The sequence below is a fragment of the Geotrypetes seraphini genome, chromosome 11, assembly GCF_902459505.1.
Source record: "Geotrypetes seraphini chromosome 11, aGeoSer1.1, whole genome shotgun sequence".
Classification (NCBI taxonomy): domain Eukaryota; kingdom Metazoa; phylum Chordata; class Amphibia; order Gymnophiona; family Dermophiidae; genus Geotrypetes; species Geotrypetes seraphini.
In genome coordinates, this window is record NC_047094.1 from 81,789,983 (window position 1) to 81,805,297 (window position 15,315).

Here is a 15,315-nt window from a genome sequence, read left to right on the forward strand (position 1 = left end):
GTTCTAAGGCGTACTATCCCGTTTGTGTTCTTTTTCCTGTCGCTAATGTATCTGAAGAAGGATTTGTCCCCTTTCTTTATGTTCTTCGCTAGAGTTTCTTCCATACGAAGTTTGGCCTCCCTGACTGCAGTTTTGACCGCTGCAGACTTTGTCCTGTATACAATGTTTGCTTCTGTTTCCCCCATGCGTTTGTATGATAGAAATGCTCTTTTCTTCTCCTTGATGAGGTGTGATACCTCATCTGTGAACCATTGGGGTTTCCTTTTTCTTTGTTGTTTGGTTACCGATTTTATGTAGCGGATAGTTGCCTCATGTAGGATCGATTTCAAGGTTGACCACATAGCTTCCACATTATCAGTTACTTCTTAAACCTGCAGCATCTGGTAGACGAAATCTCCCATGCGTGCAAAGTCAGTGCCCCTGAAATTGAGTACCCTTGTTTTTGTTTGTGATCTAGGGAAGCCTTTCTTAAGGTTAAACCATACCATGTTATGGTCACTGGTGGCTAGCGTCTCTCCCACCAAGACGTCCGAGACGCTTTCCCCATTTGTAAGTACCAGGTCCAGGATGGCCTGGGCCCTAGTGGGCTCTAGTACCATTTGTCTGAGCCTTACTCCCTTCATGGACGTTAATATCCTCCTGCTGTCACAGGTTGTCGCTGATAGTGTGTTCCAGTCTACATCAGGCATGTTGAAGTCTCCTAATAGAACAGCCTCCCCCCGTAAGGTGATATTCTCAATGTCTTCAATTAATTCTGCGTCCTTTTCCTCCGATTGTCTCGGAGGTCTGTATACCACACCAAGGTACAGGCATTTTTCTCCACCTCTGGCCGGGTTTACCTAGATGGATTCCCCAGTATACTTGACGTCTGTGATCCTGGTTGTCTTAATGTTCTCTTTGATATAAAGTACTATCCCACCACCTAACTTACCCTCTCTATCTTGTCTAATCAGGTTGTATCCTGGTATGGTTATATCCCACCCATGAGAGTCTGTGAACCATGTTTCTGATATTGCTACTATGTCTATGTCTGCATTAACTATTTCTGTTTCTAGTTCTAGAAATTTATTCCCTAGGCTGTGTGCGTTAACATACATAGCTCTCCACTCTTTCTGTTTGCTAAGCTCCTGTTGTGAGCCACCCATTTGAGTCAAATTGTCTCCTAGCGATTCGTTTGCAGTAAGGGTACTTACCTCAGACCTAGAACCGTAATGTTGGTTTGCTACATCAGGATTGTTACTGCTCCGGTGTAAAAGTGGGTACCCACCCCCGACTTACCTAGTTTAAAGCCCTTCGAAGTAGGCGGGCTAGTCTATGCCCGAAGACGTTCTTACCTCTGTTGGTCAGGTGGAGTCTGTCTGGTCCCTGTAGTCCCTGTAGTGTCTCTCCGTGATTCAGGAATCCGAAGTTCATCTCCTGGCACCATCGTTGTAGCCACTCGTTCGTCTTCAGGATGCGTTCGTCCCTGTCCCTTCCTCTGCCCCTAACAGGAAGAATGGAAGAGAATACTACCTGTGCTCCTATCTGCTTCAGCCTCTTTCCCAGAGCTCCGAAGTCTCTCGCTATGTCCTCCAGGGTGTTCTTGGCAGTGTCATTCGTTCCGACGTGGATGAGCAACATGTGCGTGCCGGCTTCCCTTCTCCCCCCCCCCGGACATAACTTCCGATTTCGGAGGAAAGAGAAGGGAAGCCGGCACGCACACGTTAGAGCCACGGAGCATAAGTTCGCTACGGGCTGAAATCTCCAAGCCGGATTTTTTTGGGTTTTTTTTAATGTTCAGCGGCGGCGGCAGCAGCGGATGACAGCTGGGCGAACCGCCCAGCTAAAAGGCCCTAGAGAGAACACTGGAGAGGAAGGCTGATTGGCCCGGTAGATCAGGACAGCAACACGAGTCTATCACGGAGCCTGGGATGGGCTCTGCGATCGACTCGAGTTGCCTTCCTGAGCTACTGGTCAATCGCGATTGACGTGTTGGGCACCCCTGTGGTAGACCATAACATCCTACTGCAAATCTTGGACTCAATAGGCATCTCAGATAAAGTATACTCATGGTTTGAAGGTTTCTTAAAATCCAGAACATACAAAGTAAAATCAGACAAAGAAAAATCCAAACCTTGGTCCAACCCCTGCGGCTTCCACAAGGGTCCCCACTGTCCCCTACTCTCTTCAACCTATATATGGCCTCTCTTGGTGTTTACCTGAACAAACAATGCCTATCCTCTTATAGGTATGCTGATGACATCACCATCCTCATTCCTTTCGACCAACCAATGCTCTTAATGTCAGACACACTATACAGAACTCTAGCTCCAGTTACGACTTGGATGGAAGACCACAAACTGAAACTCAACCCAGACAAAACTAAATTCATCCTCCTAGAAAATAACAAAATCCCATCCATAACCAACTTAGAAATCAACTCTATCAACTACCCTTTGCAAACCACCCTAAAACTTCTAGGTATGACTATTGACAGAGGCTACACCATGCAACCACAAATTAACAAAACAATACAGAAATCTTTCGCAGTTATGAGAAACCTTAGACAAGTCCGAAAATTCTTCGAAAAAACACAATTTCAGCTCTTAGTACAATCTCTAATCCTAAGTATCCTAGACTATTGCAACATCCTCTACCTCCCCTGCAATAATGATTAAACAACTACAGACAATTCAGAATACAGCTCTGAGACTCGTCTATTCATTGAAAAAACACGATCACATTACTGAGGCATTCATCAATTCTCATTGGCTTCCAATCCAGGAAAGAATACAATTTAAATTCTACTGTATACTATTTAAAACTATAAATGGAGACATCAACCTACCTAAATGACCGCCTCATCCAAACCACCCCTACCAGGTATAGAAAAACGCACACCCCATTCACTTACCCCCTAATCAAAGAAGTAAAATGGAAAAAACTATACAACTGGCCACTCAGGCAGCGAAGATAGACAACCAAGTCTCCAACCTATTGACAACAACCCCAGACTACAAGATGTTAGAAAGGAAATAAAAACTATACTCTTCAAGAAATCCCTTAATAAAGCTTAATACCATGATAAAGCTTAACACCCCTCTTACCATCCCCTCCCTAACCCCAGATCCTACTTTTCCCTCTCTTGGAAACCTTCTCTGATCTAACGTTGTAACCCTTCTTCCATAACTCTTTTTGTAATCCGCTTTGAACCGAAAGGTAATGGCGGAATAGAAATCTGTAATGTAATGTAATGTAATAAACAGCAGCCAAGGAAAGAGAGAGAGAAAAAGACAGAAACATACACAGACAGCAGCCAAGGAGAGAAAGAGATAGAAAGACAGACAGACACACAGACAGCGGCCAAGGAGATAGAGAGACACACAGCGGCCACTGAGAGAGAGAGAGAAAGAGACAGAAAGGCACATAAACAGTGGCCAAGGAGAAAGAGACAGAAACATACACAGACAGCGGCCAAGGGGAGAGAGAGAGAGAGAAAGAGACAGAAAGACACACAGCGGCCAATGAAAGAGAGAAAGAGACAGAAAGGCACATAAACAGTGGCCAAAGAGAAAGAGAGAGAAAAAGACAGAAACATGCACAGACAGCAGCCAAGGAGAGAAAGAGATAGAAAGACAGATACAAACACAGACAGTGGCCAAGGAGATAGAGAGACAGACAGCGGCCAATGAGAGAGAGAGAAAGAGATAGAAAGGCACATAAACAGTGGCCAAGGAGAAAGAGCGAGAAAGAGGCAGAAACATACACAGACAGCGGCCAAGGAGAGAGAGAGAGAAAGAGACAGAAAGACAGACACACAGCGGCCAATGAGAGAGAGAAAAAGACAGAAAGGCACATAAACAGCGGCCAAGGAGAGAGACAGACAGACAGCGACCAAGGAGAGAGAGAGAAAGAGATAGAAAGGCACATAAACAGTGGCCAAGGAGAAAGAGCGAGAAAGAGGCAGAAACATACACAGACAGCGGCCAAGGAGAGAGAGAGAGAAAGAGACAGAAAGACAGACACACAGCGGCCAATGAGAGAGAGAAAAAGACAGAAAGGCACATAAACAGCGGCCAAGGAGAGAGACAGACAGACAGCGACCAAGGAGAGAGAGAGACAGAAAGACAGACAGACAGACACAGAAAGACAGACAATGGCCAAGGAGAGAGGGAGAGACAGAAAGACAGGCAGACAGAAGCCAAGGAGAGAGAGAGAAAGAGGCAGAAAGACAGACACACACACACACAGAGCGACAGAGGGAGACACCGAGAAAGATAGCGGCAAAGGAGAGAGGGAGAGACAGAAAGACAGGCAGACAGTGGCCAAGGAGAGAGAGAGAGACAGAAAGACACACAGACAGTGGTCAAAGAGAGACACAGAAAGAAAGAAAGACAGACAGCGGCCAAAGAGAGAGACAGAAAGAAAGACAGCGGCCAATGAGAGAGAGAGACAAAGAAAGGCATACAGACACATCTATTCTAGCACCCGTTAATGTAACGTGCTTAAAGATTAGTTTCTTATAAAATGACCCCTGAAATAAAACTGGCAACATACCTATTTGGTAGCAAACCACATGCAAAATCATCATTTTTACCATCTGAACTCTCCCCCACCATGACAGATGTAATGGGTTCCATTGCTCACACATTTCTGTGACCTTCAGCAATAAGGATCTTTCATTTACCTTCATCGTTTCTTCCAACGTTTTCTGAATCCAAATGCCTAAATATTTTATATCCTCTTCCTTCCAAAGAAAAGGGAATGTCAAATAATTCTTTTTGACAATGAATGTTTAGCGGAAGAACCTCAGATTTACTCCAATTTATTTTATAACCAGAAAATTTTCCAAATTTTTCAATTAAATCTAGTAAATGTGGAATGGTAGTTTCAGGATTCCTCAAATGAAGCAAAATATCATCTGCATATGCAGAGACTTTGTATTCCCGACCTGCATAAGGAATACCCTGTATCTCATCTGCCTGTTGAATAGCCAATAAGAAGGGTTCCAATACTATGTCAAATAGCAAAGGAGATAATGGACACCCTTGTCTAACTCCCCTCTCCAGACGAAAGTGTTCTGAAAAAGTATTATTAATATAAAGTCTAGCAAAAGGGGAACTATACAAGATTTGAATCATGGGCTGTGTGCGTCACGTGGCGCCGTTTGGTGCTTTTGTTCGCTGCCGTTGGGCATCGGTCTCGGGTATCTTATGTGAATTTTGTGGTGCATATTTTGAAGTGTTTTTACTCTTTGTCATGGCTACTTCAGATATGCAGGTGAAAGAACTAGAGAAGCATGCCTCAGGGCAAGCATTTGAACTTATACTGAGTCCTCGGTCAAGTGAATCAGCCCCAGAGTTTCCCCTATCTCCTCCCAAAAAGAAAGATGTTTCACTGGAAGAAATTCAGAGGAAATTCGAAGCTGCAGAAGAAAAGCGCAAGTCTCATGAAGCCGAAGTGTTAAAGCAACTGGCTGAGAAACGGGAGCATGAAAAAGAAGTGCATCAGAAAGCAATAGAAGAAAATAATCTCTTCAGCAAAATGGCAGAGGAGAAACTGACCCATAAGATGGAAGCCAACAAAGAAAATCGGGAAACGCAGATGGCGGCCAAGCTTGAGCGTTTGCGAGAGAAGGACAAGAAAGTGAAAGAGGTTCGAAAGAACAAAGAAACCAAAGATGATGCTGAAAACTGAATTATGTTATTCATTCTGGCAGTGTGTGTGTTTGTTTTTTGTTTGGGTTTTTTATTTACTGTAATATCCAAAGATGGGTTTTCTTTACTCACTGGTCAGTGTTTATATTGTTTCTGGAGTAACCCTAGAAGCTGTAATACTGTAGATCTGTATAGCTGATCAAAACTGCACATGCTAGGTGTAAAAAAAAAAAAAAACAATTGCAAAGTTTTTCACTTTTTTTAAGTGTTCATAAAATCTATAGGTGTAGCTGTTGCATCCCTTTTTCTACTGAGTACACTTAGTACCGGATTGATAGCTAGTCAGCTGTGTGCTTGTTTGAACGAGAACATTCTTTTTTTGAAATATTTAGTCCCTGTTACATGCTGAATATTGCAACTTAATCTGTAGGTGACTTGGTCTGCAATATACTGTAATTTGTTTACATTTTACTTAATAAATATACAGTATATGTATAAAAAAAACAAAAAAAAACAAGATTTGAATCATTTGTATGAATCCAGAACCAAAACCAAACCAATCCATTGCTTGATACATGAAGGTCCACTCTACATGATCAAAGGCCTTCTCTCCATCCAACGATACAGAGAAGGCCAGATCATCCATGGTTTTTGTTAGATTTAACATGTGAAAAGCCGATCTTGTGTTGTTTGAAGAATATCTTTGAGCAACGAATCCCGTTTGGTGCATACCTATAATATAAGGGAGAGCCTTGGCCAAGTGCAAAGCCAATAACTTAGCCAACAATCTCCCATCTACGTTGATCAAAGAAATAGGCCTGTAATTTGAAACCAACATGGGATCTTTAATTGGCAAAATGTAAAAAATTTTTTTATAGTCTGCAAATCCTTTCGTTCCAGACAGATACGTTAGGACATCAGGCTGCCAGGTGGTATAAATTAATATATGAGTTCTTGAATAAAAAATCAAAAAATGGTCTTTGTGACATTTGGAGCATTGAGATAAAGCAGTATATTTCTGCATCTCGATGGCCATGAATTTGGACTTAAGAGAATGAAATGTACAGCGTCAGCATCTATGAAGCAAACATGGTTTTTTCTGTTACATAGATCTTTTTGGACCCCTATTAGGTTGCACAAGTTACATAATTCTAAATCTAATAGATGCTGGCATTGTCATTTAGACATTGGGACACTGGATCATCTGTTGTTCTATTGTCTAAAACTAAACTAAACTAAACCTTGGGTTTATATACCGCACCATCTCCACGAATGCGGAGCTCGGCACGGTTTACAGGAAGAAGGATGAGAGAGGAACTACAGTGGAGAGATTAAAGAGTTAGGTGTAAAGGGGGAAGGTGAGAGGCCTAAGAGGGGGGAAGTGTTACAGTTTTGAGAATAGCCAGGTTTTTAGGTGTTTGCGGAAGAGTTGGAGGGAGCTTGAGGTTCGGAGTGGGGAGGTGAGGTTATTCCAGATCTCAGTGATTCTAAAGGGGAGGGATGACCCAAGTTTGCCTGCATGGGAAATACCTTTTAAGGAAGGGAAGGATAGTTTAAAAATTTGGGAGGATCTGGAGGAAGTAGGGGTTGGGGAGTTCCAGGATAGAGGGATAACGGCAGGAAAGATGCCATGTAGGATCTTGTAGGCCAGACACGCACATTTGAAGTGGATCCTGGGGATTACTGGGAGCCAATGGAGCTTAGACAGGTGTGGTGATACTTTGATACTTAGCTTTTGGAGGTCAATATGGGGTAGAATTAATAACATTTTGGAATTATCAATTCCTCTAACATATGAGGCAGTTATTTGTGGGACAATATTACATGTTAAGCCCTCTAAGAAATCAATATAGAGGCCGTTTTATGACTGGGATAGCCATCCTGATGATCACCCGAAATTGGAAGAACTGTGATCGTTTAAATTTTTTGTTCTGGTGGGCAAGTCTTCACTCTAGTTATAGATTTGAAAGATGAATGCTGAGAATTTGGGACATCCTATATAATAAAACTCTAAACACCACATGCGCACTTAGAGTTTCGTGTTCCCTGTCGCTGTGGTATGTGATCCATGGCCGGATTCTATTTTAGAACGCAGTGGCAGGGAACACTCTGGAGCTTTCCCCCCCCCCTCACTCACTGTGAAAGAAACTGCTGTCGCCACTGCCGTTCCTTCTGCTCCCCTCTTTGGAGTGGCCAGTGCAGGCCAACGGGGTTCCTGGGCAGCTGAATGCAGTCTCCAGGCAGCCGCAGCCTCAGCAAACGCCAGTCTTCCTCCCAGCTTTGGTCCAGAGCCTTTCCAGTGTCGTCGTCTTTGCCCCCCCCCCAACCCCACTCCCTGGCACATCCGATCCCCCGTTGAGCCTCCCATCCAACCCTCCGCGGTCTGGCCGCCCCCTTCCCTTCTCAAGGTCCCGACAAACCTCTTGACTAGCAGCGGCCGCAGCACTCTAAACAGGCTGCTTTGGGGCCTTCTACTTCCCTGATTTGCTCTGCCGGTGACGCGGCAGAGGGAATCGCGGGCAGTAGGCGGCCGCGAAGCAGCCTGTTTAGAGTGCTGCGGCCGCTGCTCGAGCCAGGAGGTTTCTGTTCGCCTCGCGGTGGGAGGGTCGGATGGGAGGGTAAGTGAGGTTGGCTGCACTTCGGTGGTAGTGCCGGGGGGGGGGGGGGGCAGATGGAAACATGCTGCTTTCAAGGGTTGTACTGCACAGGGGAATGGGAGGGAGGGTTAGAAAAATGATAGGTTCTACTGTACAGGGGGGTTGGGAGGCAGGCAGGCTGGCTGGCTTTGGGGGTGGGGGGGCACTGAGGGCACTAAAGACATAGGCACTAAGGACATAGGAAGGTGGCACTGGGGGCACTAAGGGTATAGGAAGGAGGCACTGAGGGCACTAAGGACATAGGAGGCACTGAGAGCACTAAGGACATAGGAAGGGGCACTAAGGACATAGGAAGGAGGCACTGAAGGCACTAAGGACATAGGATGGGACACTAAGGACATAGGAATGTGGCACTGGGGGTACTGAGGACATAGGAAGGGACACTAAGGACATAGGAAGGAGGCACTGAGGACATAGGATGGGACACTAAGGACAGGAAGGAGGCACTGGAGGCACTAAGGACATAGGAAGGTGGCACTGGGGGCACTAAGGACATAGGAAGGAGGCACTGAGGTCACTAAGGACATAGGATGGGACACTAAGGACATAGGAAGGAGGCACTAAGAGCACTAAAGACAAGATGGGACACTAAGGACATAGGAAAGGGGTTGGGTGGGTGGGGGGAATATGGTTGATTATGAACATGTGTAAGTTGAATGTGCTTCTATTATATAATTATACGTTACATTTGTTATTGCACTATTGAAGTTTTGAAAATTAATAAAGTTTAAAAAAAAATAGGATGAAAATGGAAAAACAATTTTTTGACGTAAACCCCCATCCGAACAAAGTTAGTTTTTTTAAAAGTCTAGAACCTTTGCTTTTGAAGGAGCCCTCTCTATACTCATCTTAATATTAAACCGTACCATGCAGTGATCACTGCATGCCAGATCACCCACTGTAACATCAGAAACACTTTCCCCATTTGTAATCACTAAGTCCAGTATGACCCCTTCCCGCGTGGATTCCATTACCAACTGCTGGAACAGTTTTCCTTATAGAGAATCCAGGATCTCTTTACTTCTAGAAGACCCCGCAATAGAGACACTCTAATCAACATCCGGCATGTTAAAATCACCTATTAGCAAGACTTCCCCTTTTTTAGATATATTCTGAATGTCTACTATTAAATCTCTATCTACTTCTTCCGTCTATGAAGGAGGCCTGTATATCACATCAATGTAAATATATTCACCATTCCCTCTTTCCAAATTGATCCACAGTGCCTCTTCTTTGCCCTGCAGATCCTACAATTGTATGGCTTTAATATGAACTTTAATATAACGCTACTCCTCCTATTTTCCTTCCTACCCTGTCTTTCCTGAACAGATTATAGCCCATGATCACCACTATATCAAACTCCTCTTCTTCCATCACAGCTCCTAGATCCAGAATCTTGTTTCCCATACTTTGAGCATTAGTATATACTACTTTCCAGACATTGCCCCCTTGTCCCATCCTTGTAGAGGTATTCAATGATTTACTTATCTGAGGGCTTATACTCACCCGGGAGCTTTGATCACCCTGCCCCATCACTTCTAATTTAAAGCTCTCTGCAATGAGCTGGGGTACACAACCCATCCATAAGGAATCGTATGGTATTTGCACAAAAAAGAGGAATTAAATGAATAGATGAGAGACAAGATGGCATCGTAGTGGTAGGATGCTGTGAGAGTTGCTCCTGCTTGACAAAATATTGCCTGTGCTTGCTGCTCGTCAGAGTAACAAATTCATGCCAAAAAGAAGAGGCAGGGTGGCTGTTTCAGCCCGACAGCTTGAACCTACTTTGATGTGGCAGGGAGTTCTTATGGGCTTCATATCATCTGGCCTCAGGGTGCTCCTGCTGAGCTGGACACGAAGGAAGCATCAGCTCTAGGAAGCGAGATCTCACTTAGTTCCACGGGACCAGCACCTCCCTTGCAGCCGAGAGAGAGGAGAATGCCGGCAGCAACTTCAGCGGTGGGTGAAATGCTGTCCTCGGAGCTACTGGGTGTGCTGGCCCCCCAAGAAACTCCAGCTGGAGAATCTTCTGCAAGCGCGGATATTGGAGTTTCAGTGGAGAGAGGTGAAACACCAACTATTCAGCCTCTTGTTCGACCCGCTGAGATCACCTTGGATTCTATATGGACTGGGTTAGATTCCCTCTATAAGGTATGCCAAGGAATCTTTTCTCTTGTTCAAGCTCAAACATTAAGGGCTCCTTTTATTAAGGTGCGCTAGCATTTTTAACGCACACTGAAGATTAGCGCAGCGCAAACCCTGCGCTAAACGAAAAATACTAATGCAAGTTCTATGGAGGCGTTAGCGTCTATTGCGCACAGCATTGTAACACGCACTAAACGTGCGCTAAAACCGCTAGCGCATCTTAGTAAAAGGAGCCATAAAGTTAGATAAATTTGAAGAGGAATTAAAGTTCCAAGGAGAAAAAATTAAAAGTTTAGAACATTCAGTATAAAGCAGTGGTCTCAAACTCAAACCCTTTGTGGGGCCACATTTTGGATTTGTAGGTACTTGAAGGGCCGCAGAAAAAATAGTTAATGCCTTATTAAAGAAATGACAATTTTGCATGAGGTAAAACTCTTTATAGTTTATAAAACTTTCCTTTAACAGTTAAAAGGAAAGATATATAAACTATAAAGAGTTTTACCTCATGCAAAATTGTAATTTCTTTAATAAGACATTAACTATTTTTTCTGCGGCCCTCCAAGTACTCTATTTTTTTGTGCAGCACTCACATTTAAAGTTCAATATCTTTTCTTTCTCAAAACTGGCACATTTCAATCACTAACTTGAAAATAAAATCATTTTCCTACCTTTGTTTGGTAATTTCATCAGTCTCTGTTTGCACATTATTCTTCTGACTGTGCATCCAATACTTCTTCCCTTCTTTCAGCCTCCTGTATGCTTCCTCTCCTCCAGACCTCATTCCCTCCCCCAACTTTTTCTTTCTTTCTCTGTCTGTCTTTCTCTGATTCCGTGCCCCATTTTTTGCTTTTTTTTCTGGCTCCCTGTCCCCACCCCACCTTCTTTCTTCCTTCCTTCCTGCCCTCCCCCATGCCGCCGCGGAATAGGCTGCTGCTGCCGCCGCTGTCGGGAACAGGCCATCTCCCTGCTTCTCTTCTGCACGGGGCCGACCAACTCTCGCTGCCCGATGTCAATTCTAACGTCGGAAAGGACGTTCCAGGCAGCCAGGCAGCGATTGGCTAACCAGAACGTCCTCGCGACATCAGAATTGATGTCGGGCCGCCAGAGTTGGTTGGCCCTGCAGGGAAGAGAACAGTGGACCGCCCCCTCCCTTGGTACGCCACTGGAGCAGCAGCGTGTCTGGCCGGCTCGTTCGTTCAAAGCCACGGGTGGCGGCTCCTTGCGAGATCCGCGCCTGCGTCTGAAGCTTCTCTGATGTTGTGACATCAGAGAGGCTTCCGATGCAGGAGTGGATAGCGCAAGGAGCCGCCAACCCGCGGCTTTGAGCAAATGAGCCGGCTGCTGCTCCAAAAGGAAGAGAATGATGGCCTCCAGACTGCGGACCGCAAATAAAACCTGGAGAGCCACATGCGGCCCGTGGGCCGCGTGTTTGAGACCGCTGGTATAAAGTGTACAATCTACATGTGGTTCTATAGTTCAGGATAAATTAGTTCTATTAAGGAAAGTTGAGAACTTTGAGATTTTGCAAAACAACTGAATTTAAGGCTTTTGAACTTTCCCAAAACATTGACAATGTCACCTATAGAAGTATTTTATAAATTCCTGAAAGAAGTGTTTAAGTACTCGGATGAAGGATTTTCATCTCTGCACAAGATATTTTTGCCAGTTTTTCCTATGTTTAAAAAAAAAAACCCTTCCTCATCTGATCTTGAAGTTTTGCCTCAAGCAACATCTTTGAGTCCATTGGACCTTTCAAATATATTAGAAAATTCTCAAGAGGGAGTTATAATGTGTTCTACGCTTCTTGTAACATTTGTATTCCAACAAGATAAGGAAGCACTTCTTCGCCTTTTTTTTTAGTCATAAAGAAGTCTCCTTTCTGAATAAAAAAATTTCAATGTTTCCAGATGTTTCAAGAACCACGCAAAGAGGAAGAAAAAGGTTCCTGGAAATGAAAGAAGATGTGAAAGTATTGGGGGCAAAATTCCAATTACAGTATCCCTGTAAATGTTTAATCTATTTAGATCAAAATTCTTATGTGTTTTATGAACCCTCCCAATTACAATTTTTCTTAGAAGGAAAGGGGGTGGTAATGCAGGTTACCAGGTGAATCCTATTGATCTGGTCCATATAAATAATTGGGGATGATCCATTACTAATTTTCAGAATTGTTTTTTTATTTTTTTTAATATATTTTATTGAGCAAATCAAGAAAAAACACAGAACACAACAAAAGGCAGCCGTGCCAAAAGAGCAATAATACACCACGGCAAACCCTAAGTACAAGGCATCAACAAAGAATACAACAGTCACACAGTGCCATAAAGAATCAAGTGCTCAGAAATGATTTTACAAATATCACCCCAAAGATACCCAACCTCCCCCCCCAGCCCCTCCCCCCCTCACATGGATGGCACAACAAGAAGAAAGATGTCAGAGAAACACTACGGCAGAACGAGACTTAGGAGTAATCATCAGTGCTGATATGAAAGCTGCCACTCAAGTGGAGAAGGCTTCATCTAAAGCACGGCAGATGATAGGTTGTATCAGGAGAAGCTTCGTCAGCAGGAAGCCTGAAGTCATGATGCCATTGTACAGAGCCATGGTGAGACCTCATCTGGAATACTGTGTGCAATTTTGGAGGCCACATTACTGTAAAGATGTGCTCAGAGTTGAATCGGTTCAGCGGATGGCCACCAGGATGGTCTCGGGGCTAAAGGGTCTCCCGTACGAGGAAAGACTGAGCAAGTTGCAGCTCTACTCTCTCGAGGAGCGTAGGGAGAGGGGAGACATGATTGAGACATTTAAGTACATCACGGGACGGGTTGAGGTAGAAGATGATATCTTTCTCCTGAAGGGACCCTCGACCACAAGAGGTCATCCGCTCAAACTCAGGGGAGGGAAGTTTCGTGGAGACGCCAGGAAGTACTTTTTCACGAAGAGAGTGATTGAGCATTGGAACAAGCTTCCAATACAGGTGATAGAGGCACACAGCGTCCCAGACTTCAAGAATAAATGGGATACCTATGTAGGATCCCTACGAGGGTCAGCCAAAGGATAGGATCACTAGGGTATAGACTTGAAAGAGCGGGTCAGTAGAATGGCATTATTACAATTCTACTTAAAGGGGACATTAGACTTAAAAGGGAGGGTCGATGGTGTGGGCAGACTTGATGGGCTGTAGCCCTTATCTGCCGTCATGTTTCTATGTTTCTACACAGGTATGTATATGTATGAGTGAGTGAGGAAACAAGCAACAAGCGCCAGAGAGCAGAAAAGAAAGAGGTGCAGTTCCCCATATCCTATGAGTTAAGCAGTAAACTCCTAGAACAATGCGGTAAAGCCGTCCAATAAGCCTCCCAAATCTCCTGAAAACGATCCCAACTATGGGGAACCCTACCGGACACAGCCAGGCGCTCCAGCAAGGCCAATTCAAAGAGTGAACGTTGCCATTGTACCACCGGTGGGGTAGCCTGCTTCCGCCAGCACACCAAAATCGCCCGTTTGGCCAGTAAGAAGGCTTTCTGCACAAACAAACGGTGCCCTCCGGACATAGATCCCATCCCATCCAGAACATAAAAAAGAACAATCAAAGGAGAACAAGCTGGCAAATTCGGCACGAAAGAGCGAAGATAAGACCAAACCCGAGACCAGAACCGCTGTATACGGGAGCAGGTCCAAAACATATGCCCCAACGTGGCTCCAGGAGAGGCACATTTAGGGCAAGTATCCCTGTCAGCGAAACCTGCTCAAAAGGCTCGGACTGGTGAAATGAAAGCTCTATGCAAGAACTTATATTCCTGCTCCCAATGAATCATACTCCAAGAAACAGCCGCAATGCTGCCAAACCCATGGGAAAGCACATCCGGCGAGATGTCACTCTGCAAGTCCTGGCTCCAGGTGCTTGCCAAGTGACCAGTCTGAGTATCAGGACACAAGGTCAGTAAGGTCGAGATATAATAGCTCAGCTTAGGGGCCACCGGTTCCCATAAAGCCAGACACCTACCCAAGCGATCAGCACTGTGAGCTGACACCCCCAATGCGTCTAGGCCAGAGATATAATGACGCACCTGAAAGTACCCGAACATATCAACAATGTCGAGGTCGTATAAGGACTGAAGTTCCGAGGGGGTAAGCAGGCGCCCCCGCTCATGTAGAAGGTCCCCCACTCTTTTAATGCCCCGGGAATGCCAAATACGAAAAGTGCGAGTCTCCGAACCCGGAGTAAAGTCCAGATTTCCTACCAATGGAAGAAACAGTGTCTCACTAAAGTTCAAAGAAAACTTCCTACACAAGAGTTTCCAGCCCCAGTGCATATAGGCCCAGACAACATGAGTCCGTATAGGCAGGGGCAAGTGGATAGAAGGAGCATGAAGAACATACAACCCCGCCACCGGTCCCAACAAATCCTTTTCTAGTGGATAATTTAGGGCAACTGAACTTTCAAGACACCAATCACGGAGAACCCTCAGCCCACAGGCCAAATTATAGAGCTGAAGGTCAAGCAGACCAAATCCACCCATAGAGAGAGGTAACATTAACACATGAAGTGGTAGGCGAGGCCTTCTGCCACCCCACCGAAAGGTCCGTAACGCTTTATATAAAACATCCAAATCCCTACGTTTCAGCCATAAGGGTAAGGTCTGTAGAAGATACAACCATCGAGGCACCAGCATCATATTATACAAATAGATACGCCTGGACAAAGAGAGAGGGACAAAGACGTAGGAGCTCAACCGTTTTTTAAATTAAGGGCCCCACATTAGCCTCATACAACTGATTCAGAGCGGAAGGTACATAGACCCCTAAATATTTAACCTGGAGAGTTGTCGCTCTCAGTGGGAAAAGAGGCCACACCACATCAATATCAAGATGTA

General features: G+C 44.8%; 1 protein-coding gene across 1 annotated transcript; it reads left to right on the forward strand.

Annotated features, from left to right (window-relative positions):
• Positions 1-5,162: 5,162 nt before the first annotated feature.
• LOC117345517 (stathmin-like) lies at positions 5,163-5,695 on the forward strand. Its single transcript, XM_033914281.1, has one exon. It carries the CDS (start codon positions 5,239-5,241, stop codon positions 5,674-5,676), a length of 438 nt encoding a protein of 145 aa, XP_033770172.1. The 5' UTR covers positions 5,163-5,238; the 3' UTR covers positions 5,677-5,695.
• Positions 5,696-15,315: the final 9,620 nt, after the last annotated feature.

Bases quoted from the DNA above. Each gene is read 5' to 3' on its own strand.
- LOC117345517 (XM_033914281.1), top strand. From the start codon at position 5,239: ATGGCTACTTCAGATATGCAGGTGAAAGAACTAGAGAAGCATGCCTCA.